Source organism: Nicotiana tabacum, chromosome 15 (genome assembly GCF_000715075.1).
Source record: "Nicotiana tabacum cultivar K326 chromosome 15, ASM71507v2, whole genome shotgun sequence".
Taxonomy (NCBI): domain Eukaryota; kingdom Viridiplantae; phylum Streptophyta; class Magnoliopsida; order Solanales; family Solanaceae; genus Nicotiana; species Nicotiana tabacum.
In genome coordinates this window covers 10,353,236-10,379,412 of record NC_134094.1, presented here as the reverse complement: position 1 = coordinate 10,379,412, position 26,177 = coordinate 10,353,236, and the positions used below count along the sequence as shown (strand labels likewise).

Sequence of the window (26,177 nt, the reverse complement as noted above, 5' to 3'; positions counted from 1 at the left end):
GATTATTTTATCTTTTAAGCAGAAGTTTGTTTCGAGTCTAGGGATATCAAAAATTTTGGTACGGAATATTTTTCAATTAGATTCAATTAAATATGAATTAGACATCTCCAAGCTATTTTTAGTTTAAGCTCTTGGTGGAGGGCTATTTAAGTTAATTCTTTTTTTTTTAATAAAAAAATTCGATTACACCACATTCATCGGACCAAAACCCGGATTTGAAGGATCATTAGAGTATTAAAAATGACTAAAGACTTTAAACACTCGTAGTTTGACGTTCTTTATTACCCACATGACATTAGTCTTTCTTTACTGCACAGCGCATCACCTACCACTAGTTTAGTGGAGGAATCCTTATTTTAAAGGATGATTAGATCATTTAAAATTGTTAATAACTTTAAGCAACATTGTTTTAATCGTTTTTTCCCTCTTATTATATTCTAGTTTGATAAGGCTGCATTACCTACTAATAATTTGGCAGGAGGAATCACCTAAAAGTTATTCTGCTTTCTGAGTTGTATGAGAAACAGACTCAGTCATATATCCCTCTTCAAGTAAACAGACTCATTCATATATCTCTCTTCAAGAATATTAATTCTGATAAATAAAATGCCGATGGATCGGCGGTTGTACACAGCTGCTAAAGAAGGTGACATGAAAGTTCTGGAAGAATACAAGAGCCAGTTCGCCACCCAATTAACTCCTTACAACAACACTGTCCTCCATATTGCAGCTCAAAATAAAGGCTTAATTCGGAAAATTAACTCAAGAGATTTTCTTGCTATAGCCGGTCCAGACTTATTTTCCAGCTTGAACTCTAATGGAGATACTTTTATTCATATGGCTGCTAGGAAAGGCAACAGAGATCTCGTCGAGGCCTTTATCAACTACATGAAAACTTGTGGAGGGCCCGATGGGGTTATTGATATAGAAGCTGGCATTCGGACAACCATAGAGTTTTTGAGGATTACTAACAACTATGGAAATACGGCCTTGCACGAAGCTGTAATGCAGAGGCATGATTGCAGTGTGGTAGAATTGTTAGTCAAAGAAGATCCTGACTTTTCGTATCCGCCTAACAATGCTCGGAAGACTCCACTGTATCTAGCTGCACAGATTAAAAATGAAAAACCAGTGGAACACATCTTGAACAACTCCACTTCACCATCTTATGCTGGTCCCTATGGCACAACTGTGCTACATGCAGCTGCAATGTATAATACTACAGGTATCTCCCTTTCCTCATGACTTTGCATTATTTTTACCAACATTAGTAACTAACAATAGGCAAAAAGACCTTTGGGGATGCCCAGTTGGTTTGGAGGGTGTCACCATCCAAATTCCCCTATAGGCCGTGATGGTACCCAACGTAGTCGCTAGACAAGCTAATAGTGAACTAGACATGTATTTGTTCTTTTAATAATTTCAAAGTCGTTGATTGTTATTTATTAAGAAGATGAAAAGTGAAAAATTATAGTAAAGTAAAGCGTAAACTAGTGAAGGAGCAAATGCAGGAAAATAAATATTCAAACCCATAAAGTGTCTACTAAAATATTCCCAAAATCCGGTGTCACAAGTGTATGAGCGTCTAGTAGAATATACAAAACACATATGTTACTGTCCGAAATAAGATAGACATAATTTAGATACAAAAGAGAGACTACAGGTGCTGCAGAACGGACTCAGAGAGCAGCTCACCACTATGCCTTGGGGTATCGGGGGTGCGCGCCTGAATGACTGCCAGATGCACTTGCCTCAGATCCTGCACGATTAGTGCAGAAGTGTAGCGTGAGTACATAAACAACATATACCTAGTAAGTATCCAGTCTAACATCGAAGAAGTAGTGACGAGAGGTTGGCATCGACACTTACTATAGGCCAATAAATAAATATGAAGTTTTTTTCAATAGGCATGGAATACATCAGTAATAATAATAACAATAACATAATAACAACAGTAAATAAGTGATTCTTTAATTAAAAGTCAATCTAAAATCTCCACTGACACATACTAACTTCAACAATTACGGGCTATCAAGTAAATTATAATTTCTCAAGTCATAAAAATAATATCAAGTGTGATCTGACTCCGAACATTATAATGCAAGATTTATTCTAAGGTAATACAGCCTAATACAGAATAATGTGTACACTGCCGAGAGTTGACTAACACGAACCGTAGATGCATCTATTATACTGCTGAGACGTTCAGCCCGCTCCACAAGAAGAGAGAATACTCTACGGATATCCGATTAAAGGCTATCACAAGACCAGTTCACAAGGAGACACAATTTCTATCAACGACCAAGTAATTAGCAAAAAATCAAAATAAGTGAAGTTCGGTATTTACAAATCCTTTAACAAGTTTCAATATAAATTAAGCACTTAAATTAACACGTAGAGTGCAAAAAATACAAGTATTTCATGATAGGGTCCTAAAACTACCCGGACAAAAGCACGATTTGTAGCTACGCGCGAACTCTCGTCACTTCGTGCGTACGTAGGACTCACAATTAGAAGCAAATAGCAATTTAAAATACCCATGGGGTAAATTCTCTCTTACAAGGTTAAACAAGAGATTTACCTCGTCCAAAGCTCACTTTTCGGCCCACAAATTCACTCTAAAGCCTTAACTTGGTGCCAAACAATCCGAAACTAGCCAAATATTATATAAATTAATCAATACATGCTTTAAATTTCATAATTTAACTATTAGAGTAATTTTTCAACCCAAATTGGAAGATTCATAATATTCACCCCGGGCCCACGTGCCCGGATTCCGAAAATATTCGAAGATAAATGTTACATATAACCTCATGAACTCAAACATATAATTTCTTCCCAATTCCATAGTCATTTTCGTGGCATAATCCCATTTTCATCAAAACCTAGGTTTTGCAACTAAACCCTTGATTTCTATAATTTACATATTAGTCTTGTCCCATATTGAAAGATGAGTAATATCTCCTTGTAGTGTATAGCTATAAATATGGACATCTTGTATTGTATTTATCATCCAATATCACTAACATATTTTCTCCCGTGCCTTCTCACATGGTATCAGAGCATTAGTGAGAAAAGATTATTGTGCGTCATTCCAGCGTTAACCGGGAAGAAAGAACTTAGTCATCGTGCAATGTTTTTGGTGACCTAAGGCTTGTCTAAGTAAAAGTCACTTTATGTCTGTGTTGTGCTAAAACCAACACCACCACGAGGTAGATCACCCTTCGACGACCAACCGCGAAAATTTTATCTAGCAGAAAAGCCGCCACGTTCCTCCACGCGCCGGCAACAACTTTTCCGGCGAGGGTTCCGGCCACTTTCCAACCATTTTTTTGCGAAGCTTCTTCAGGACAGTGTGCTCTCCTCAAAATTCCGAGCCTACCATCTAATTCAAATCAAAATCCGACCATTTTTATATTTTTCCGGCATGAACAGTGACCTTTCCGGCCATTTCTTTAGGACAGCTTGCTCGTAAAGGAATTTCGAGTCTATCCATCCTAGTTACGGCAAATTCCGACAACTTTGGAATTTTTCAGCGAGCTACAGTGTTTCCGGCGAGAACAGTGTTTCTGGCACAGTACAATGTTTTGTTTTCCTGTTGTAAACAGTGTTTTTCAAGCTATTTTTTCAGTTTTCTCACAGGAGTTACTTATTTTCACTATTTCAAGTTAACTCTACTACTATAAATTGTAGCGACATGAGAACCGATGCTTTGAATAGTCAGATGGTTTATTTAGCAGAGTATGTTGAATTCCTTCAGTATAAAGCATGTAAGCAGACATCTTCTGAGATAGCTTCTGTTATTCAAACAGGTAATAACGTTACTTGTTTCTCCCAATCTTCATCCTCTGAGTCTTGGGTCATTGATTCAGGTACATCAGATCATATTTCTGGTAACAAATTTCTTTTCACTACTATTTCGTATTCTCAATCTCTTCCAAAAATCACAATGGCCAATAGGTCTCAAACCATGGCAACTGCAATAGGTCAAGCAAGCCCACTTCCTTCCTTACCTTTAGATTCAGTCCTTTATGTTCCCAATAGTCCTTTTAATCTCATAGCTGTTAGTCGCTTAGTCAAATCACTTAAATGCGCTGTTTTATTTCTTGATGACCATGTTTTTATACAGGAACGCAGTACGAGGCAGATCATTGGTACCGAGCGTGAATCAAACGGACTTTATTACCTTATCCTTGCTAAATCACATGGACTCACATCTTGTCTTCCTTCTACAACTTGTCCTGTTACTGATTCACCAGATTTATTACATAAACGGTTGGGACATCCCAGTTTGTCAAAACTTCAGAAAATGGTATCTGGTTTATCTCACTTGTCAGCTCTAGAGTGTGAGTCATGTCAGCTCGGTAAGCATACCCGCTCCCATTTTCCTCGGCGTCTTGATAATCGAGCAGAGTCACCTTTTATTTTAGTCCATTCAGATGTTTGGGGTCCTAGTCGGGTCAGTTCCACCTTGAGATTCCGCTACTTTGTCAGTTTCATAGGTGATTATTCCAGGTGCACTTGGATATATTTTTTATAAAAAATCGATCTGAGCTATTTTCTATTTTCCAGACCTTCCACGCTGAAATTCAAAATCAAATTGGGGTTTCTATTTGCACATTTCATAGTGATAATGCCCGAGAGTATTTGTCTTCTCCATTTCAGCAGTTTATGAAATCTCATGGGATTATTCATCAAACATCTTGTTCGTACACATCTCAACAAAATGGGGTAGCTGAAAGAAAGAATAGACAGCTTATTGAAACTACTCGTACCCTTCTCATACAATCTCATGCTCCGTTGTGTTTTTGGGGGGATGCAATTCTTATATCTTGCTATCTTATTAATCGTATGCCATCTTCAGCTATCCAGAACCAAGTTCCATTCTCTGTCATGTTTCCCCACTTACCTTTGTTCTCTCTTCCACCCAGTATCTTTGGAAGCACTTGTTTTGGCCATAACCTTACTCCAGGAACAGATAAGTTAGCACCTCGTGCTCTTAAGTGCGTATTTCTGGGTTTCTCGAGAACACAAAAAGTGTATCGATGCTACTCTCCTGACTTCCAGCGGTACCTTATGTCCGCTGATGTTACCTTTTTTGAAACCCAATCATACTTCACAGGTTCAGGTCATCACTTAGATATTTATGAGGTAATACCAGTTTCATCTTTTGGAGATTCAGTCACTCCAGCTCCACCACCTACAACTCCAGTTGTAGCTCTACCACCTATAGCTCCAGTTGTAGCTCTACCACCTATAGCTCCAGTTCCACCACCTATAGCTCCGGTTGTAGCTCCACCACCTATAGATCCAATTCCTCCACGTAATCCAATTCAACCTTCTGCAGCTCCACCACTCTTGACCTATCATCGTCGTCCACATCCAGCATCAGGCCCAAGTGATTCACGCCCCGCATCAGATTCTGCACCTACTGCGGACTTGTCTCCTCTTAGTCAACCAATTGCACTCCGCAAAGGTGTATAATCAACACTTAATCCTAATCCTCACTATGTCGGTTTAAGTTATCATCGTCTGTCGTCACCTCATTATGCTTTTATATCTTCTTTGTCCACTGTTTCTATCCCTAAGTCTACAGGTGAGGCACTATCTCATCCAGGATGGCGCCATGCTATGACTGACGAGATGTCTGCTTTACATGTGAGTGACACTTGGAAGCTTATTCCTCTTCCTGCAGGTAAGTCTACTGTTGGTTGTCATTGGGTTTATGCAGTCAAAGTCGGCCCGGATGGCCAGGTTGATCGGCTTAAGGCTCGTCTTTTTGCAAAAGGATATACTCAGATTTTTGGGCTTGATTATAGTGATGCTTTCTCTCTCGTGGCTAAAGTAGCATATGTTCATCTCTTTTTGTCCATGGTTGTTGTACGTCATTGGCCTCTTAATCAATTAGACATTAAGAATGCTTTTCTCCATGGTGATCTTGAGGAAGAAGTTTATATGGAGCAACCACCTGGTTTTGTTGCTCAGGGGGAGTTTAATGGTTGTGTGTGCAGATTGCACAGGTCACTATATGGTTTGAAATAGTCCCCTCGAGCTTGGTTTGGTAAGTTTAGCATAATTATTTAGGAGTTCGGCATGACTCGTAGTGAGGCTGATCACTTTGTGTTTTATCGGCATTCTGCTCCTAATCTGTATATTTATCTAGTGGTTTATGTTGATGATATTGTTATTACTGGTAATGATCAGGATGGTATTACTAATCTGAAGCAACATCTCTTTCAGCACTTCCAGACTAAGGATCTGGGCAGATTGAAGTATTTTCTAGGTAGTGAGGTCGCTCAGTCTAGCTCAGGTATTGTTATTTCACAGCGGAAGTATGCCTTAGACATTCCTGAGGAGACTGGAATGATGGGTTGCAGACCTATTGACTCTCATATGGATCCGAATGCTAAGCTTCCGCCTGGACAGGGGGAGCCTCTTAGAGAGCCTACGAGATATAGGAGGTTGGTTGGCAAATTGAATTACCTCACAGTGACTAGACCTGACATTTCTTTTCCGGTGAGTGTTGTAAGTGAGTTTATGGAATCTCCCTGTGATAGTCACTGTGATGCAGTTGTTCGCATTCTTCGGTATATAAAGTCAGCTCCAGGAAAAGGATTACTATTCGAGGATCGAGGCCATGAGCAGATTGTTGGGTACACAGATGCTGATTTGGCAGGATCACCTTTTGATAGACGCTCTATGTCTGGATATTGTGTTCTAGTAGGAGGTAATTTGGTCTCGTGGAAGAGCAAGAAATAGAATGTAGTTGCTCGATCTAGCGCCGAAGCCGAATATCGGGCCATGGCTATGGCGACGTGTGAGTTAGTTTGGGTCAAGCAGTTGGTCAAGGAGTTAAAGTTTGGAGAAATCAGCAAGATGGAATTAGTGTGTGATAACCAAGCTGCTCTTCATATTGCGTCAAATCCGGTGTTCCATGAGAGGACTAAACACATTGAGATCGACTGTCACTTTGTCAGAGAAAAAATACTTTAAGGAGATATTGTTACAAAGTTTGTAAAGTCGAATGATCAACTAATAGATATTTTTACTAAGTCTCTTACTGGTTCTCGTATTAGTTACATGTGTAATAAGCTCGGTACATATGATGTGTATGCACCGGCTTGAGGGGGAGTGTTAGTTTACAGATATTCATAGTGTAGTCTTGTCCCACATTGGAAGAGGAGTAATATCTCCTTGTCGTAAATAGCTATAACTAGGGACCTCTTGTATTGTATTTATCATCCAATATCAATAACGTATTTTCTCCCGTGCCTTCTCACAATCTACCCAAAATCCGCGTATTAAACTCACATTATATAGGAATTATTTAAGTCACGATGATAGGCGAAAAATTCCTCTCCAAGAGCTATAAATCGACTTCTCTAAATGAAAACAGGGGGAAAAGAGCCTAAGTCCGGATTAAATGGACCTTACTGCCTTAAGCGATTTCACATATGCGGCAGCTTCGCTGCTTCTGCGGGCAATTATCTAATTTTTTGGAACACGCATGATCTAGCACTGGTCGCACTTGCAGAAAACTTCCGTATCTGCGAGCTTGCTTCTGTGGCTCGCCTCGCGCACCTGCGACCCATGTCATGCTGCCTCCCTCCGCACCTGCGATCCCCCATCGCAGAATCGAGTCCGCTTCTGTAGAAGAAGCTTCGCTTATGTGGACACTGGCTAGTCCACTCTCAGCCGCTTCTGTGCTCGTTGGCTCGCACCTGCGGCTAGTTTCTCGCAGGTGCGAACGCACTAGAACTACTGCTGCCTCAGCAATGATTCCAAGTCCAAACATGTTCCGCACATCATCCGAATAGCACCTGAGGCTTTTGGTGTCCCATCCACACATACCAACATGTTTGTAAACATAAAACAAACTCGCTCGCACCCTTGGAACGCGTGAAACAATATCAAAACTAAGAATCGCACCCTAAACCAAATCGAATCAACTTATGAACTTTAAGTTCTTCCAACTTACTCCGAACGCGCCGAACCATACTTAAACTACTCGGAATGACACCAAATTTTGCGTGAAAGTCACAAATCACCATATGGAACTATTTCCAAGCTCGAAATCCCAAACAGACCTCGATAACACCAAATTCTACTTCAAACCAAATTTAAAGAACTTGAAAACCTTCAATGCGCCAACTTTCAATACTAAGCGCCGAAGGGTCATCCGAAACCCAATCCGGGCACGCCCAAATCCAAAATCATCATACAAACCTATTGGGACCGTCAAATCCCAGTTTCGAGGTCGTTTACTCAAAATGTTGACTCAAGTCAAACTTAACCATTTTAAGCCATTATTAAGGAACTAAGTGTTCCGATTTCAACACAAACCCTTCCAAACCTGAACTAACCATCCTCGCAAGTCATAAAATAATAAAATCACATACAGGAAGTCTTCATTAGGGGAACGGGTATCTACAAAGCAAAGTGACCGGTCGGATCATTACATTCTCCACCTTTCAAACATACGTTCGTCCTTGAACGGGTGTAGAATCATGCCTGGACTGCCGAATAGGTGTGGATATCTGTTCCATATGTCCTCCTCGGTCTCCCAAGTCGCCTCCTTGGCTAATTGACCCCTCCACTGAACCTTTACCGCAACAATCTTCATGGACCTTAACTGGAAAACTTGCTTGTCAATAATGGGAACTGGCTCCTCCTCACAACCTAAACTCTCATCTAGCTGAACCATGTTGTTATCTAGCACGTGCGACCTGTCAGCATGATACCTCCGGAGCATAGACACATGGAAGACCGGATGAACTCCCAATAGACTGGGACGCAAAGCAAACTCATAAGAAACCTCCGAAACTCGCCTCAACACTTCAAATGGACCTATAAAGCTTAGGCTTAACTTGCCCTTCTTTGCAAACCTCGTGATTCCTTTCATCGGCGAGACCTTTAAGAGAACCTTCTCGCCTAACATAAATGATAAATCACGCGCCTTCTGATCTGCATAACCCTTCTATCTGGACTGTGCTGTGCGAAGTCAATCCTGAATCAACTTTACCTTTTCCAAGGCACCCTTCACTAAATAAATACCATATAACTTAGCCTCGCCGGGCTCGAACCATCCGATGGGCGAACGATATCGCTGACCATAAAAAGCCTCAAATGGAGTCATCTCGATACTGGACTAATAACTGTTGTTGTAAGCAAACTAGTCAAATGGAAAAAATCTATCCCACTAACCTCCGAAGTCAATGTCACATGCTCTAAGCATATCCTCCAGAATTTGAACTGTCCACTCCGACTGCCCGTCGGTCTGCGGGTGAAAGGCTGTGCTGAGCTCCACTCGGGTACCCAACTCGCTCTAAACTGCTCTCTGGAAGTGTGGAGTGAACTGAGGGCCTCTATCTGAAATGATGGAAATAGATACACCATGCAACCGAACAATCTCCTAAATGTAAGTCTGGGCCAATTTCTCTAAAGAATACGTAGTCACAACTGGAATGAAGTGTGCCGACTTAGTCAACCTGTCGACAATGACCCAAACTACATTACACTTCCTCAAGGTCTGCGGTAACCCAACTATAAAGTCTATAGTAATGCACTCCCATTTCCATTCAGGTATAACCATCTTCTGGATTAGGCCACCGGGCCTCTTGTCAGGACCCAATTTCCCCTCTGTGTGATGTTGTGACGGTAACTAATCTCTACAACTAGGTATGCCAAACATTTTGCAGAATAATGAAATAAAAATATACATTTAACCAACTATTCAAAAATACACAATAATCCCAAAACCTGGAACATCGTGAATCACAAACTACAGGAGGAAAATCTAGTGTCTCTATACATGAGAGTCTATCAAAAGAAAATACATAAGATAATGGACATGGGGAAGAGTAGAAGGGACTCCGAGGTCCGCGGACATGACAGATATACCTTAAAGTCTCCAAAGTTGTCCTGACTCAATGATAGTGCGGCTGATAAGGAGCACCTGGATCTGCACACGAAAAAAACATGTGCAGAGAGTAGCATGAGTACACCACAATCGGTACCCAGTAAGTGCCAAGCCTAACTTCGGTCGAGTAGTGACGAGTTCGGGTAAGGGCCCTACTGATAAATATATAATAAAACAAGATAGAGTGTAATACTGCAATAAAATAAAGGCTGAAATTTAACAACAATGAAATCATAGAAGGTAACAGATCAGTACACTGAAACACGACAAGGGATCTCCTGAGATACCGTCTCCTAGTCCCAAACGTAAATGTGTAGTATAGGGGGATCTCCCGGGAATATCGTTCCGTAGTCCCAAAGTAAATATGCAGTACAGGAGGATCTCTTGGAATACCGTTCCGTAGTCCCAAAGTAAATATGCAGTATAGGGGGATCTCCCGGAATACCGTTCCGTAGTCCCAAAGTAAATATGCAGTATAGGGGGATCTCCCGGAATACCGTTCCGTAGTCCCAAAGTAAATATACAGTGCAGGAGGATCTTCCGGAATACCGTTCCGTAGTCCCAAAGTAAATATGCAGCAAAAATAATAAAATTCAATAGTTACGACACGAAATTCTACAGTTCAACCTAAGTACCAGTTAAAGAAAGACAGGTAAATTCACTAAACATGTTGCACGTAGTTCAAGTAAACGGTTAAGTTAAGTAGGCATGTTATTCTAATCTAGTAGGATATTACACATTCTGATGAAACTCAAATAAGAAAGAAATCAGGTTATTACTTAGTAGAAAATCGGGTTTTTACACAATTAGCCCGTGTACGTACTCGTCACATCATGTACACAATGCTCATATATAAAAAATAGTACAAATCTTATGGGGAGTTCCCCCACACAAGGTTAAGCAAGCCACTTACCTCGAACCAAGCTCAATCAATCGGTAAGAATGCCTTTCCCACGAATATTCGGCTCCGAATGGCCCAAATCTAGCCAAAAGCAATTACATATCATAAATACAACCATAACAGACTCATCTAATTAATTAAATCAGTACTTTAACAAAAATTTCAAAATTCGCCTTAAAAGTCGACCCGAACCCACATCTCGGAATCGAGTAAAAGTCAAAAAATCCAAAAGCCCATTCACTCACGAGTCTAACCATATCAAATTTACTACAATCCGACACCAAATGGTCCTTCAAATCCACAATTCAAACTTTCCAAATCCCTAGTCTCAAACTCCTAAATTCCACCTTAAATACACACTAACTAGGTGGAAAAATAAACGGGGAAGCAATATTATTGATCAAAATAATCACAAGGGACTTACCTCAAGAAATCTTTCGAAAAGGCTCTCAAACATAGCCCTAAATCGAGTTTCCAAAGTCCAAAATGACAAAAATCGCGAAGCCCTTCGGTTTTAACCACTGCCCAGGTATTTCCGCACCTGCGGAGCCTGGGCTCGTACCTGTGAGTGCGCTTGTGCGGAAAATGTGCGCATCTGCGCAAATCACTTACCCCCTCTGCCTCCGCACCTACGATAAAGGGCCACACCTGCGCGTGCGCGCCTGCGAAAATCATTTGCGCTTATGCGGTCAAACTTCGCATCTGCGATTCCTCTCTTGTATTAGCAGGCATCGGAGATGCGAAACTAACCTCGCACCTGCGATCCCAACTCAGGCTGCCCAAATCCGCTTCTGTGCCAATTTGCTCGCACCTGCGGGCAGCCTTGCGCAGGTGCGCTTACAGCAGAACCAGCACCAGAAAAATCTTCCAAGTCCAAAAATGATCCAATGACCATCTGAAACTCACCCGAGGTCCCCCGGGACCTCAACCAAACATACCGACAAGTCCCAAAACAGCATACGAACTTAGTCGAGCCTTTAAACCATATCAAACAATGCTAAAATCACAAATCATCCTCCAATTCAAACATAAAGAACTTGAAACTTCCAAATTCGACAACCGATGCCGAAACCAACCAAACCACGTCCGATTGACCCCAAATTTTGCATACAAGTCATATTCAACATTACGGACTTACTCCAACTTCCAGAATCAGAATCCGACCCCGGTATCAAAATTTCCACTATCGGCCCAAATCTCCAAAAATTCGACTTTCGCCATTTCAAGCCTAAATAAGCTACGGACCTCCAAAATACAATCCGGACACGCTCCTAAGTCCAAAATCACTCAGCGGAGCTAACATAATCGACGAAACTCCATTCTGGAGTCGTCTTTATACAGTTCTGACTATGGTCAAAATCCTAAGACTTAAGCTCCCGTTTTAGGGACTAAGTGTCCCAAAACACTCCAAAACGCAAAACGAAACCTCCCGGCAAGTCACAATAGCAAAAATAAATATAGAAGAAGCAGTTAAATAGGGGATCGAGGCTATAACTCTCAAAACGACCGGCCGGATCGTTACATCCTTCCTCTCTAAAAATAATTGTTCTTCCTCGAACGAGCATAAAGACATACATGAAGTGGTGAAAAGGTGAGGGTAACGGCTACGCATAACATGCTCAGTCTCCCAAGTTGCCTCCTCGACCGGATGTCCCCTCCATTGAACCTTCACAGAAGCAATGTTCTTTGACCTTAGCTTTCTGACCTGCCTACCTAAAATAGACACTGGCTCCTCAACATAAGATAGATCCTTGTCCAATTCGACTGAGCTGAAATCCAACACATGGGATGGATCGCCCTGATACTTGCGGAGCATAGAAACATGGAATACCGAATGAACTCCTGCTAGACTGGGAGGCAAGGCAAGTTAATAAGCAACCTCCCCAACTCACCGCAACACCTCAAATGGACCAATAAACCTTGGGCTCAGCTTGCCCTTTTTCCAAACCTCATAAATCCTTCATAGGAAAAACCCGGAGTAAGACTCGCTCTCCAACCATGAATGCCACATCGCGAACCTTCCGATCCGCATAACTCTTCTGTCTGGACTGGGAGGCTGGGCTGTGTGAAGTATATCCCGAATCACCTTAACCTTTTCCAAGGCATCCTCAACCAAGTCCGTACCCAATAATATGGCCTCGCCGGGCTCGAACTAACGCACTGGGGACCGACAACGCCTACAATACAATGCCATCTGAATGCTGGACTGATAACTGTTATTGTAAGACAACTCCGCAAGTGGCAAGAACTGGTCCCAAGCACCCCCAAAATCTATCACACACGCACGGAGCATATCCTCTAATATCTGAATAGTGCGCTCGGACTGCCCGTCCGTCTGAGGGTGAAATGCTGTGCTCAAGTCAAAACGAGTACCCAACTTATATTGTACAGCTCTCCAGAACTGTGATGTAAACTGCGTACCCCGGTCAGAGATAATAGATACTGGTACGCCATGAAGCCTGCCGATCTCACGGATGTAGATTCGAGCTAGCTGCTCGGAAGAATAGGGAGTCATTACAGGAATGAAATGAGCCGACTTGGTCAGCCTATCCACAATCACCCAAACTACGTCAAACCTTCGCTGAGTCCGTGGGAGTCCAACAACGAAATCCATAGTGATCCGCTCCTATTTCGACTCTGGAGTCTCTAACTTCTGAAGCAATCCACCTGATCGTTGATGCTCATATTTTACCCGCTAGCAATTCAGACATCGAGCCGCATACTCTACTATGTTCTTCTTCATTCTCCTCCACCAGTAATGCTGTTTCAAGTCCTATTACATCTTTGCGGCACCCGGATGAATAGATTACCGCGAACTATGAGCCTCCTAGAGAATAAACTCACACAAACCATCTACATTGGGCACACATGCTCTGCCCTGCATCCTCAATGCACCATCATCTCCAATAATGACCTCCTTAGCATCACCGTGTTGGACCGTGTCCTTAAGGACAAGCAGATGGAGATCATCATACTGACGCTCCTTGATACGATCATAAAGAGAAGACCGAGAGACCACACAAGCCAATACTTGACTCGTCTTAGAAATATCTAATCTCACAAACTGGCTGGCTAAGGCTTGAACATCCAACGCCACAGGCCTCTCTGTTGCTGGTAGATATGCTAAGCTCCCCAAACTCTCTACCCGATGACTCAAAGCATCGGCCACCATATTGGCCTTCCTAAGTAACCTCCTTGGCACCACCTCGTAGTACCGTCTCTCTGAGAACCAATAAGTGTAGATCGTCGTACTGACGAGCCTTGATCTGCTCGAATAATGAAGACTGAGCAACGACGCATGCAAAAACTCGGCTGGGCTCGAAAATATCCAACCTCACTAGTCTGTTAGCCAAGTACTAAATGTCCAAAGCCAATGGCCTCTCCTCCGCTGAAATGAATGCCAAACATCCCATACTCTCAGCCTTTCTGCTCAAAGCATTCACAACCACATTTGCCTTACCCGTATTATAAAGAATGGTAATATCAAAGTCCTTTAGTAACTCAAGCCACTTGCGCTACCTCAGATTGAGATCCCTCAATACTGGAAGCTGCGATGATCGGTGTAAACCTCACAGGACACCCCATAAAGATAATGCCTTCAGATCTCAAGAACATGAACTATCGCGGCCAACTCTAAATCATGTACGGGGTAATTCTTCTCCTGAGGCTTCAGCTGACATGAAGCATATGCAATATCTAACCCCTCCTGCATTAATACACAACTCAAGCCAACACGTTAATTATCGCAATACATAGTATACATCCCTAAACCGGAAGGCAACACTAACATCAATGATGTAGTCAGTGCTGTCTTGAGCTTCTGAAAGCACACCTCACAATCATCGGACCATTGTAACGGAGCATCATTCTGGGTCAATATAGTCAAAGGTTTTGCGATAGATGAAAATCCCTCCGCAAACCGGCGATAATAACCTGTTAACCCCAAGAAGCTCCTGATCTCGATTGCTGTGGTAGGACGAGGAAAACTCTAGACTACCTCGATCTTCCTGAGATATACCTTGATACTCTCGCCTGATACAACATGCCCCTAGAATGCCACAGAATCTAACCAGAACTCGCACTTAGAGAACTTAGCATATAGCTTTTGTTCCCGCAAGGTCTGAAGCACCACTCTCAAATGTTGCTCGTGCTCCTCCATGGTACGCGAGTAGATTAATATGTCATCAATGAAGACAATGACAAACGAGTCAATATATGGCTGGAACACCTGGTTCATCAAATCCATAAACGCCGCTTGGGTGTTGGTCAAACTGAATGACATCACTAGAAACGCATAGTGGCAATATCTAGTCCGGAAGGCCGTCTTCAAAACATTCGTAGCACGAATCTTCAGCTGATGATACCTAGATCTCAAGTCTATCTTAGAGAACACCCTGGCACCCTCCAACTGGTCAAACAAATCCTCAATATGCGGCAACGGATACTTGTTCTTAATGGTAACTTTGTTCAACTGGCGGTAGTCAATACACATTCACATAATCTCATTCTTATTTTTCACGAACAACTCTGGTGCACCTCAAGACGACACACTCGTCTGACGATCCCCTTTGCTAGAAATCCTCAAGTTGTTCCTTCAACTCTTTCAGAGCCATGCTGTATGGTGGAACAAAGATAGACTGGGTACCTAGAGCCAAATCAATATCACAATCTGGTGGCATGCCTGGTAGATCAGAAGGAAACACATCTGAGAACTCCCGAACGACGGGCACTGAATCAATCGTTGGAGTCTCTGCAGCAGTATCTCGAACATTAGCTAGATAAGCCAAACAACCCTTCTTGATCATGTGTCGAGCCTTCAAAGAGGAGATAACCCGACAGATGCACTAACAGATGAACCCTTCCACTTCAATCTAGGCAACTCTGGTATTGCTAAGGTAACAGTCATGGCATGCCAATCAAGGACGACATAATATGGAGACAACCAGTCCATGCCCAGGAAGACCTCAAAGTCGGTCATATCGATCAACATAAGATCCGCTCTAGTCTCATAACTATAGAAATTAATGATACAGGACACGTAAATCCAATCTACTGCAACATAATCGCCCACTGGCATAGACACATATACTGGAGTACTCAAGGACTCGCGAGGAACACCTAGAAAATTAGCAAACATAGATGAAACATATGAATACATAGAACCTAGATTAAATAGTACGGAAGCATCCCTATCGCAGATAGAAATAATACATGTGATCACGACATCTGAGGCCACTGTATCTAGTCTGGATGGAAAGGCATAGAACCTAGCTGGAGCGCCACCTGACTGGACTGCACCTCTAAGATGACCCTTACCCACCTTCCCTCCGCCTCTAGGAGGCTGGATGGTTGGTGCGGAAGCTGGTGCGGTAATCATGGATTGATGACCCTGTTGTACTGCCTTGCCCCGAAGCCTGGGGCAGAATCTCCTCACATGACCAAGATCCCCGCGCTCAAAATAACCTCTCAGTGCGAAAAATGACTGACCCTAAGTTTAACTCTGGATACTTGAACTCCCACTGGAGGAACCCTGAATAGCCGGTGGACGGTAGGAGCTCTCTGGAATGAAGCTGAAATAGGGCCGCACTGGAGCACCCCAAGAGGGCGGTAATGTTGGATAGGTGGCCTTTATAGACTGGCCCCTCACGAACTGACCTCTGCCCCTAGACAGAGTACCACTGAACCCTCCAGAGTATCGAAATCGCTTGTCCCTAGGAGTATGCTCTCGGCCCTACTGACGAATACCCTCGATCCTCCGAGCTATCTCTATAACCTGCTCGTAAGAAGTCCCCATCTCAACCTCTCGGGAAATAATGACCTGAATACCATAGTGCAAACTCGCAATGAACCTCTACACTCTCTCTGCATCAGTGGGGAGTGTCATAAGTGCATGGCGAGACAACTCAGAGAATCTCGCCTCATAGTCGGTCACAGATATTTGACCCTGTTAAAGCCGCTCGAACTCACCCCATAACTCTTCCCCCTAAGAGGTTGGGATATATCTCTCCAGAAAGAGACGTGTGAAGTGGTCCCTTGTCAAGGGAGAACAACCTGTTGGCCTACTGAGAATAAAGGACGGCCACCATCTACGGACCCTCACCTCTACCTGAAAGGTGGTAAAGTCCACCCCGTGGGATTCCAATATCCTCATGTTGTGTAGTCTGTCCCTGCAATGATCAATAAAGTCTCAGGGGTCCTCATGTCGCTCACCTCCAAAGGCTTGAGGATGTAGCCTGCTCTATTTATCCAATAGCTTCTGAGGCTCGCCAGCCCCGCAGCTGGTCTGGGCTCTGGTATAGCCGCTGTAATTGGCTGAGCTCCGCCCACGGGTAGTGCACCCGGGGTCTAATATACGGTAGCTGCATGCCCTGGAGCCTGAGTAGTAGGGGTCTGATCTCCCCCTCCCGCCTAAGATGTGACTGGGTCTGCTGGAAATAAACCAACATGCGTCATAGAGTCCATAAACCGCATCATACGACCCATGACCTCCTGGAATCCTAGTGCGGACATGAAATCCGTAGAGGCCGTCTCTACTGCAGGTACCTTGCCCTGCTCCTCAATAATAGGATCCTCCACTGGATCCACTGGAGGCATAACTGGAGCAACTCTAGGATGCCCTCGTCCTCTAGCACAAGCTGAAGCCCTCCCTCGGCCTCTGCCTTAGCCTCTAATAGTAGGGGGAGCATCTCATCCATGGTTGAGTACATCTGTCGCATGCATTCTCACAATCCGTGAGAGAATAAGAGAAATATACTTAGCATAACATTAACTGCACGATAGGAGACGAAGAAGGAAAAATTATCCTAACACCCTATAGCCTCTCGAAGATAAGTACAGATGTCTCCGCAACGATTCACAAGACTTTATTAGGCCTGCTCATGACTTGTGACCTACGTGAACCCAGTGCTCTGATACCAAGTTGTCACGACCCGAATTCTCCTATAGGCCGTGATGGCGCGCAACATCGTCGCTAGGCAAGCCAATAGTAAACTAGACATGTATTTGGTTTTTTAATAATTTCAAAGTCGTTGATTTTTTTTATTAAGAAGATGAAAAGTGAAAAATTATAGTAAAGCGTAAACTAGTGAAGGAGAAAATGCAGTGAAATAAATACTCAAAGCCATAAGTGTATTAGCATGTAGTAGAATATACAAAACATCTATGTTACTATCCGAAATAAGATAGACAAAATGGAAATACAAAAGACAGACTACAGTTGCTGCAGAACAGACTCAGAGAGCAGCTCACCACTATGCCTCACAATATTGGGGGTGTGCGCCTGAATAACTGCCAGATACACCTATCTCAGATCCTGCACGATTAGTGCAGAAGTGTAGCGGGAGTACATAAACAACATGTACCCAATAAGTATCCAGTCTAACATCGAAGAAGTAGTGAAGGCCAATAAATAAATATGAAGTTTTTTTCAATAGGCATGGAATACATCAGTAATAATAATAATAATAATAACACAATAACAACAGTAAATAAGTGATTCTTTAATTAAAAGTCAATCTAAAATCTCCACTGACACATACTAACTTCAACAATTATGGGCCATCAAGTAAATTATAATTTCTCAAGAAATAAAAATAATATCAAGTGTGATCGGACTCCAAACATTATCGCGCACGATTAAGTTTGGTCTTTACGAATCCTTTTAACAATTTTCAATATAAATTAAGAACTTAAATTAACAAGTAGAGTGCAAACAATATAAGTATTTCATGAGATGATCCTAAAACTACCCGGACATAAGTACGATTTGTAGCTACGCATGGACTCTCGTCACTTCGTACGTACGTAGCACCCACAATCAGAAGCAAATAGCAATTTAAAATACTTACAGGGTAAATTTCCTCTTACAAGGTTAGGAAAGAGACTTACCTCGTCCCAAATCTCACTTTCCGGTGCAAAAATTCACTCTAAAGCCTCAAGTTGGTGCTGAATAATCCGAAACTAGCCAAATATTATAGAAATTAATCAATACATGCTCAAAATTTCATAATTTAACTATTTGAGTAATTTTCCAACCCAAATTGAAAGATTCTTAAAATTTACCCTCGGGCCCACGTGTCCGGATTCTGAAAATTTTCGAAGATAAGTGTTACCCATAACCTCAGGAACTCAAACATATAATTTCTTCCCAATTTCATATTCATTTTCGTGGCCTAATTCCATTTTCATCAAAACCTAGATTTCTCAACTAAACCCATGATTTATACAAATTACATGTTAAGAATCTACCCAAAATCCGCGTATTAAACTCAAATTAAGTGTGAGTTACTTACCTCATGATGATAGGCAAAAAATCCCTCTCCAAGAGCTCCAAAGTCAAAGTTCTCTAAATACAAATGGGGGAAAAAGAGCTTAAATTCGGATTAAATGGGCCTCACTGCCTCAAGCGATTTCACATCCGCGGCAGCTTCGCCGCTTCTGCAAGGCAATTATCCGCTTTTGCGGAACACGCACGATCTAGCAATGGTCGCACATGCGGGAACATTCCGCATCTGCGAGCCCGCTTCTGCGGCTCGCCTCACATACCTGCGACCCATGCCATACTGCCTCCTTTCACATCTGCGATCCCCCCATCGCGGGATGTGAGTCCGCTTATGCGGACACTGGCCAGCCCACTCTCAGCCGCTCCTGTGCTCGTTGGCTCGCACCTGCGGCTAGTTTCTCACAGGTACAAACATACCAGAACTGCTGCTGCCTCAACAATGATTTCTAGTCCAACATGTTCTGCACATCGTCCGAATAGCACCCGAGGCCCCGTCTAAATATACCAGCAAGTTCGTAAACATAAAACGGACTCCCTCGAACCCTCGAAATGCGTGAAACAGCAACAACACTAAGAATCGCATCCCAAACCAAATCGAATCAACTTATGAATTTCAAGTTCTTCCAACTTATTTTGAATGTGCCGAATCATACTTAAACTACTCGGAATGACACCAAATTTTGCGTGCATGTGACAAATCATCATAAGAAACTATTCCCAAGCTCAAAATCCCAAACGGACCTCGATAACACCAAAACCTACTTCAAACCAAATTTAAAGAACTTGAAAACCTTTAATTCACTAACTTTCAATACTAAGCGCCGAAAAGCTATCGGTCATCCGAAACCCAATCCGAGCATACGCGAAAGTACAAAAGGATCATACAAACCTATTGGCATCGTCAAATCCTATTTTCGAGGTCGTTAACTCATAACGTTGACTCAAGTCAAACTTAACCGTTTTAAGCCATTATTAATGAACTAAGTGTTCCGATTTTAATCTGAACCCTTCCAAATCCAAACTAACCATTCCCGCAAGGCATAAAATAGTAAAAGCACACACGGGGAGTCTTAATTAGGGAAACATAGATCTAATAAGCAAAACGACCGGTCGGGTCGTTAAAGAAGGCGGTCATTTATACATATGTCCTGGGACGAGGCGAATGTGTATTGAAATTTCCTGCTCGTACTTTGTTAAATTCTAGTATAGTTTAAGATATCGCCCCACAGAGACTGGATAATCTATGCTACCGACTTGTAATATTTTAATTACTATTTGAGTAATCAAATAGATGAAAAGTGATTGAGGTTTGAAACTTGTTAATTATCTTAACAAAACAAATAACTTTTGTAAGATTCGTAATTTAAAAAAGAGTTGAGAATCATTGAATTCACTTGCTAATATTACTACAATAAAATCTCAATTTCTACATTTATTTCTTTAAAGAATAATTATTTATTTCTAATACAATTATATTTTTCTCACTAAAAAATAACCAATTAATAACACTCTGTGAGAATTATGTTAATTAATCAACTTAAGACTAGTGACGTTTAAACCGAAATATTTTTCTTGCTTGAATTGTGCTAAAAGAAAGTAAAAACTTCGTGAGAATATTTTTACTAAGGATCAATAATCTTGCCTTCAACAATTCCTCCGTGAGAATTAAAACTGGGGAAAGCAAGATTACAGACTTGAAATAATAATCTTACTAAAAATTACTTTCACTCTAATATTCTATTCATCAGTTATTATATATTAATTTTGCTCCGTGAGAATTACAAAATTAATATAAGAATAACTTAGAGATAAAATATGTCGACGTGATAATAGAGTAATTAAAAACCATCATTCCAGCATAGTATTAAATGTAAATAAAACGTTTCAAGCCAAGAATATATAAAAACTGACATAGTATTATAAAATATATCAAGGTTCATTAACTATCCCAACGAAAAGAAATTACTCCATTATGGAGTAAGAAAAGCTACAAAAAGATATTTAAACCACTAGAAATATTTAAAAGACCAAGAAAATATTTTTACTACAAGAAAAGAAGACCAAGATTAGTTCTTGTCTTACAAAGATTGGATCTCCTTATACAAAGAGAGCTTTCTATTTATAGGAATAGATGAGTAGCTTTTGTCATGTTCCACTTTTGCAAATGTGAAATCCAAGTATGCGAAGTGACCTTTGTGTACGTAGATTCCATATATGCAACTATGATACTTGTGCTTCACTCTTGACTTCATGAGTTAGTCTTGCAAATGTATATTCCATATATGTGAATGTGACCTTGCGTATATAGATTCTACATATGCAACTATGCTCCTTTTCATCTCTAATTATCTCTTGCGATAAGCCCATATGTATGTCACGACCATATTCTCCCCCAGTAAGATGTCGTGACGGCACCTAGTCTCTACGACAGAATCAACAACTAGATTTCAACAGTTAACTATATAATGGAAAAATGCCGCTCGGCATGTATAAGTAAACCAACACTCGAGTATAAACAATATTCCTAAAACCCGGTAGTCACAAGTCACAAGCTCTAAGAATTTATCTAACTGTTTTTATACATCAGTAACTAGAAAAAAATAAAGAAGGAACAACATAAAAGAGATAGAGGGGGACTCTGAGGTCTGCGGATATTGGCAGATATACCTGCGGAGCAGCATCAAGTACGCAACTAATGGCGATGCTGGTAGGAGATACCTGGATTTGCACATAAAATATGTGCAGAAGAGTAGCATGAGTACACCACAAAGTTACTCAGTAACTGCCAAGACTAACCTCGGTATAGTAGTGATGAGGTCAGGTCGGGGCCCAACTGGTATATAATAAGTAAGACAAAAGATATAATAATGTGAAAAGACTGAGAATCTAACAAGGAGAATTCTACAGAAAATAACAACACAACACATAGTGATAAACAACAGGGGCGCTCCCGAGATACTGTCTCGTAGTCCCAAAAGTAAATATGCAAGGGAATCTCCGGAGATACCGCCTCGTAGTCTCAAAAGTAAATGTGCAGGGGGATTTTCCGAGGTACCGCCTCATAGTCCCAAAAGTAAATGTAAAGGGGGATCTCCCGAGGTGCCGCCTCGTAGTCCCAAAAGTAAACATACAGCTCGAAACCGATGGAAACAACAATTAACAACAAGAATTCTACAGTTAAGACTGATATAAATCAAGGAAAAACAAGAAATTCAGCTAAGCATGCTGCACAGATTTCAAATAAGCATTTAAGACACGTAGACATGGGATATTAGGCTAAACAGAATAACTATGCATGCTGGTATAACTTAATTAAGATGTAACATGTTACTGCTCAGTAAAACCAGAGTTTACAATAATTAGCCCGTGTACGCACTCGTCACATCGTGTACACGATGCTCACATATCACAGAAATATCACAACAGTACCAAATCCTAAGAGGATTTCCCCATACAAGGTTAGGCAAGCCACTTACCTCGAACCAAACTCAATCAAACAGTAAGAATGCCTTTTCCATGTTTTTCCAACTCCGAATGGCCCAAATCTAGCAAAAAATAATTACATACCATAAATATAACTACAAGAAACTAATCTAATTAATGAAATCAAGACTTTAACAAGAAATTAGAAAATCGCCCTAAAAAGTCGACCCGATCCCACGCCTCGGAATCGGGTAAAGTCACAAAATACGAACATCAATTCACTTACGAGTTCACTCGTACCAAAATTACTCAAATCCGATACCAAAATCCCAATCAAAACTCAAAAATTTGGTTGAAGAACTTTCCAACTTTTTCCCCAAAATTTTCAACCCAAATCATTAATTAAATGATGAAATCAATTATAGATTAATGGAATATAACCATAAATGAGTTAAGAATCATTACCCAATAGCTTCCTCTGAAAATACCCCAAATTATCGCCTAAATTCGAGCTCTCAAAGTCCCAAAGTATAAATAAGATCAAACCCTCGTAATTCCCCTTTTTCTACCTAGTGATCTCGTTTCTGCGAGGAATCCACCGCATCTGAGGTTCCATACTTGCGGAAAAACCCTCGCAGGTGCGGACTTCACTTAAGTCCTCAAAGTTCGCTTCTGCGAACAAGGGCCGCTTCTGCGTTCCTCTTCCTCTCATGCGGTCCTAGCTGGGCAGGCCCATAATCGCATCTGCAGCTCAATGGCTACTTCTGTGGTGCCTCACCCGCGGCTCAATGTGCATAGGTGCGATTACACCAGGTGCAGCAAAGCTTCAGCCATTCCAACACAATGCCAAGTAATCCGTTAACCACCCGAAATCAGCCCGAGGCCCCCGGGACCTCAACCAAGCATACCAACAAGTCCTAAAACATCATCTGAACTTAGTTGAGCCCTCAAATCACATCAAACAATAACAAAAATACGAATCACACTCCAATTCAAACTTAATAAACTTTGAAACTTCAAACTTCTACAATCGATGCCGAAATATATCAAATCACATCTGATTAACCTCAAATTTTGCACACAAGTCATATTCGACATTACGCACCTACTCCAACTTCCGGAATCGGAATCCGACCACGATATCAAAAAGTCCACTACCGGTCAATCTTTCCAAAAATTTAACTTTCGCCATTTCAAGCCTAATTCCGCTATAGACCTCCAACTCACAATCCGGACACACTCCTAAGTGCAAAATCATCCAACGGAGCTAACAGAACCAACGAAACTCCATTCCGGAGTCGCCTTCACACAACTCCAACTACGGTCTAAATCTTAGAACTTAATCTTCCGTTTTAGAGACTAAGTGTCCCATTCCACTCCAAAACCAAGAACAAAACCTCCCGGCAAGTCACATAAGCATAAAAAGATACAATGAAAGCAGTAAATAGGGGATCAGAGCTAATACTCTCAAAACGACCGGCCGAGTCGTTACATATTCCACATTTGTGAATATGAAGATGATGTGTACAACTATGGCTTTGCTTCATTCTCTTATCTTTTCGCCTCTTTTCTTCTTCTTCAGAATTTCCTACAAGATTTGTTAGAAAATATGCCAGGATAGAATATCATTATTCATATTTTATTTCAGGAACTTATTTTTTACATATGAAATTAGATGAATAATTTATATCCATCAGGATCGATCCTCCCTCAATGCCTTCTTGGTCGAGCCAGTCGCGTAGGAATTGCCTTGTGTGGTTTGCAGGCTATTATACAGTGAGGGATTTATCCAGTACACACAGAGTGCTCACCACCCGAAGGGTAGAGGCTGTAGTGGTTACGGATTTTTCTGGGGTTCCAAAAAATAAATAGGCAAAAAGACCTCTTTATAACATTTTTCTAACCTCTCTGGCTGAGATCTACCCCAGTTCGAACACTAGATCCCCTTATGGATTCCTCCCCCCCACAACCCCCCAACCCCACTTTCCACTTAAAATCAAGCTCTGGATGTCATCATAAAGGATATTGTCTTTGTAGATCAGGAAGATCAATACAAGTTCTCCAACAAGGAGTATATAATTTATGTGATTCTTATTTGTATGGAATTCATAAATTATTGTTAGCCTTGGCAAAGAGGAGGGATGACATTTTTCTTGAGAATTGAAATATATACTTGGACTTTCTCTTTTCTGATATTTTATACTCCCTCTGTCTTAATTTATTTTGCTAATGTCAAGTAGATATTAAAAACATTGGTGATGTCTACAATAAATTAAAAATAAACATAAAGGAAAAAGAAAGCAGAGATAAAGAAATTGTTTCTCTTCTAAATATTCTATAACTATATTTTTCCCCATTATTTCACATTTGTTAGAGTGATGCCCTTACTAACTAGGATATTTCCTTTGGATAGAATGCATGGAAATGATACTAAGAAAAGAACCAAGTCTAACAAAGCAAGTAGATGATTTTGGGTGGAATCCTCTCCATTTCGCGGCTTACGTAGGGTTTAAACTATCAGTGAGGACATTATTAATGGCGGATAAACATATGGCTTATGGAACTATTAAAGAAGAAAATAAAACACCTCTGCATTTAGCGGTCATCAATAATAAAATACAGGCCGTGGAAGAGATTATAGAGCAGTGCCCAGATTCCTTGGACGCAGTCACTAGCCAAGGCCAAAATGTTCTTCACATTGCATACGCGAAGGAGCATTGGAAAATGATAACATTATTCGAAGATCAACACTGGAACAATAACATCTTTGTGCAAAGAGACGCTGACGGGAACGTGCCCGACGAGATTACAGGGAACGTGTCGTTTCAGTCTCACCCTTGCTGGGAAGAATTAGAGCGCAACAATATCAGATGGGTAAATATTTGTTTATACGATGCAAGTTTCTTTTTGGTCTTTTCCTATTAAAAACACTCAGAGGTTAGTTTTATAACACTAAAATGGCATAGTTTTTTTTAAACAAAAATTGAGATATACTTGAGACTTGAGATAAAATAATTAGAGATTTTTAACTCTATTTTCAGAAAGAATCTTATAAGAAGTGGTTCAAAGGACGCATGGAAGTATGGAAAGAAAGAGCAAACACACATTTGATAGTTGTTACACTTATATTAACCGTTTCTTTCGCGGCTGGCTTCACCATTCCTGGTGGTTACAATGGTGATGATGGTCCAAATAAAGGCATGGCAATCATATCCAAGAAAACAGCGTTCAAAGCATTCGCAGTAACAGATACCATTGCCATGATATCTTCCACAGCTGCTGTTTTTCTGCATTACCTTGCAACTTACGAGAAAGAGAACAAAAGGTTGAGTCGTTATGTAGCTGCTGGCATCCTTGCCTTGGTTGCCATGCTAGCAATGATGATAGCGTTTATGACTGGCTTGTACGTTGTGCTACCTTCTACAAGCCTAGCTATATTTATCTGTGTCATTTGCTCTTTATCACTTGCCCTCTTTATATTTCTTTTGGGTAAGAGTTTTTATGATTCATTTCAAAAGAAAAGGAAGAAATATTAATTACTGAAACCTAATGCTTCTGCCATTTTTTCCTCTCTGGCTTAACTAGTTTGCTAATTGCTTAACATAAAGTTTTATTCGACCACTTTGCTATTTATCAAGCTCCGGCCTGAAAGC

The 26,177-nt window shown here is 41.2% G+C and overlaps 1 protein-coding gene across 1 annotated transcript; it reads left to right on the top strand.

The window, feature by feature from the left end:
- The first annotated feature begins 408 nt into the window (after nucleotides 1-408).
- On the top strand, nucleotides 409-26,069 carry LOC107772247 (protein ACCELERATED CELL DEATH 6-like). Its single transcript, XM_075230538.1, has 3 exons — nucleotides 409-1,225; nucleotides 24,938-25,398; nucleotides 25,566-26,069. The coding sequence occupies exons 1-3, from the start codon at nucleotides 607-609 to the stop codon at nucleotides 26,058-26,060; spliced, it is 1,575 nt and encodes a 524-aa protein (XP_075086639.1). The 5' UTR covers nucleotides 409-606; the 3' UTR covers nucleotides 26,061-26,069.
- The last annotated feature ends 108 nt before the right edge of the window (nucleotides 26,070-26,177 follow it).

Excerpts from the sequence above, each read along its gene's own strand:
- LOC107772247 (XM_075230538.1), top strand. The coding sequence starts at position 607 with ATGCCGATGGATCGGCGGTTGTACACAGCTGCTAAAGAAGGTGACATG. Across the intron at positions 1,226-24,937 it reads TGCAATGTATAATACTACAG|AATGCATGGAAATGATACTA; the intron begins GTATCTCCCTTT and ends TCCTTTGGATAG. Across the intron at positions 25,399-25,565 it reads AGCGCAACAATATCAGATGG|AAAGAATCTTATAAGAAGTG; the intron begins GTAAATATTTGT and ends CTCTATTTTCAG.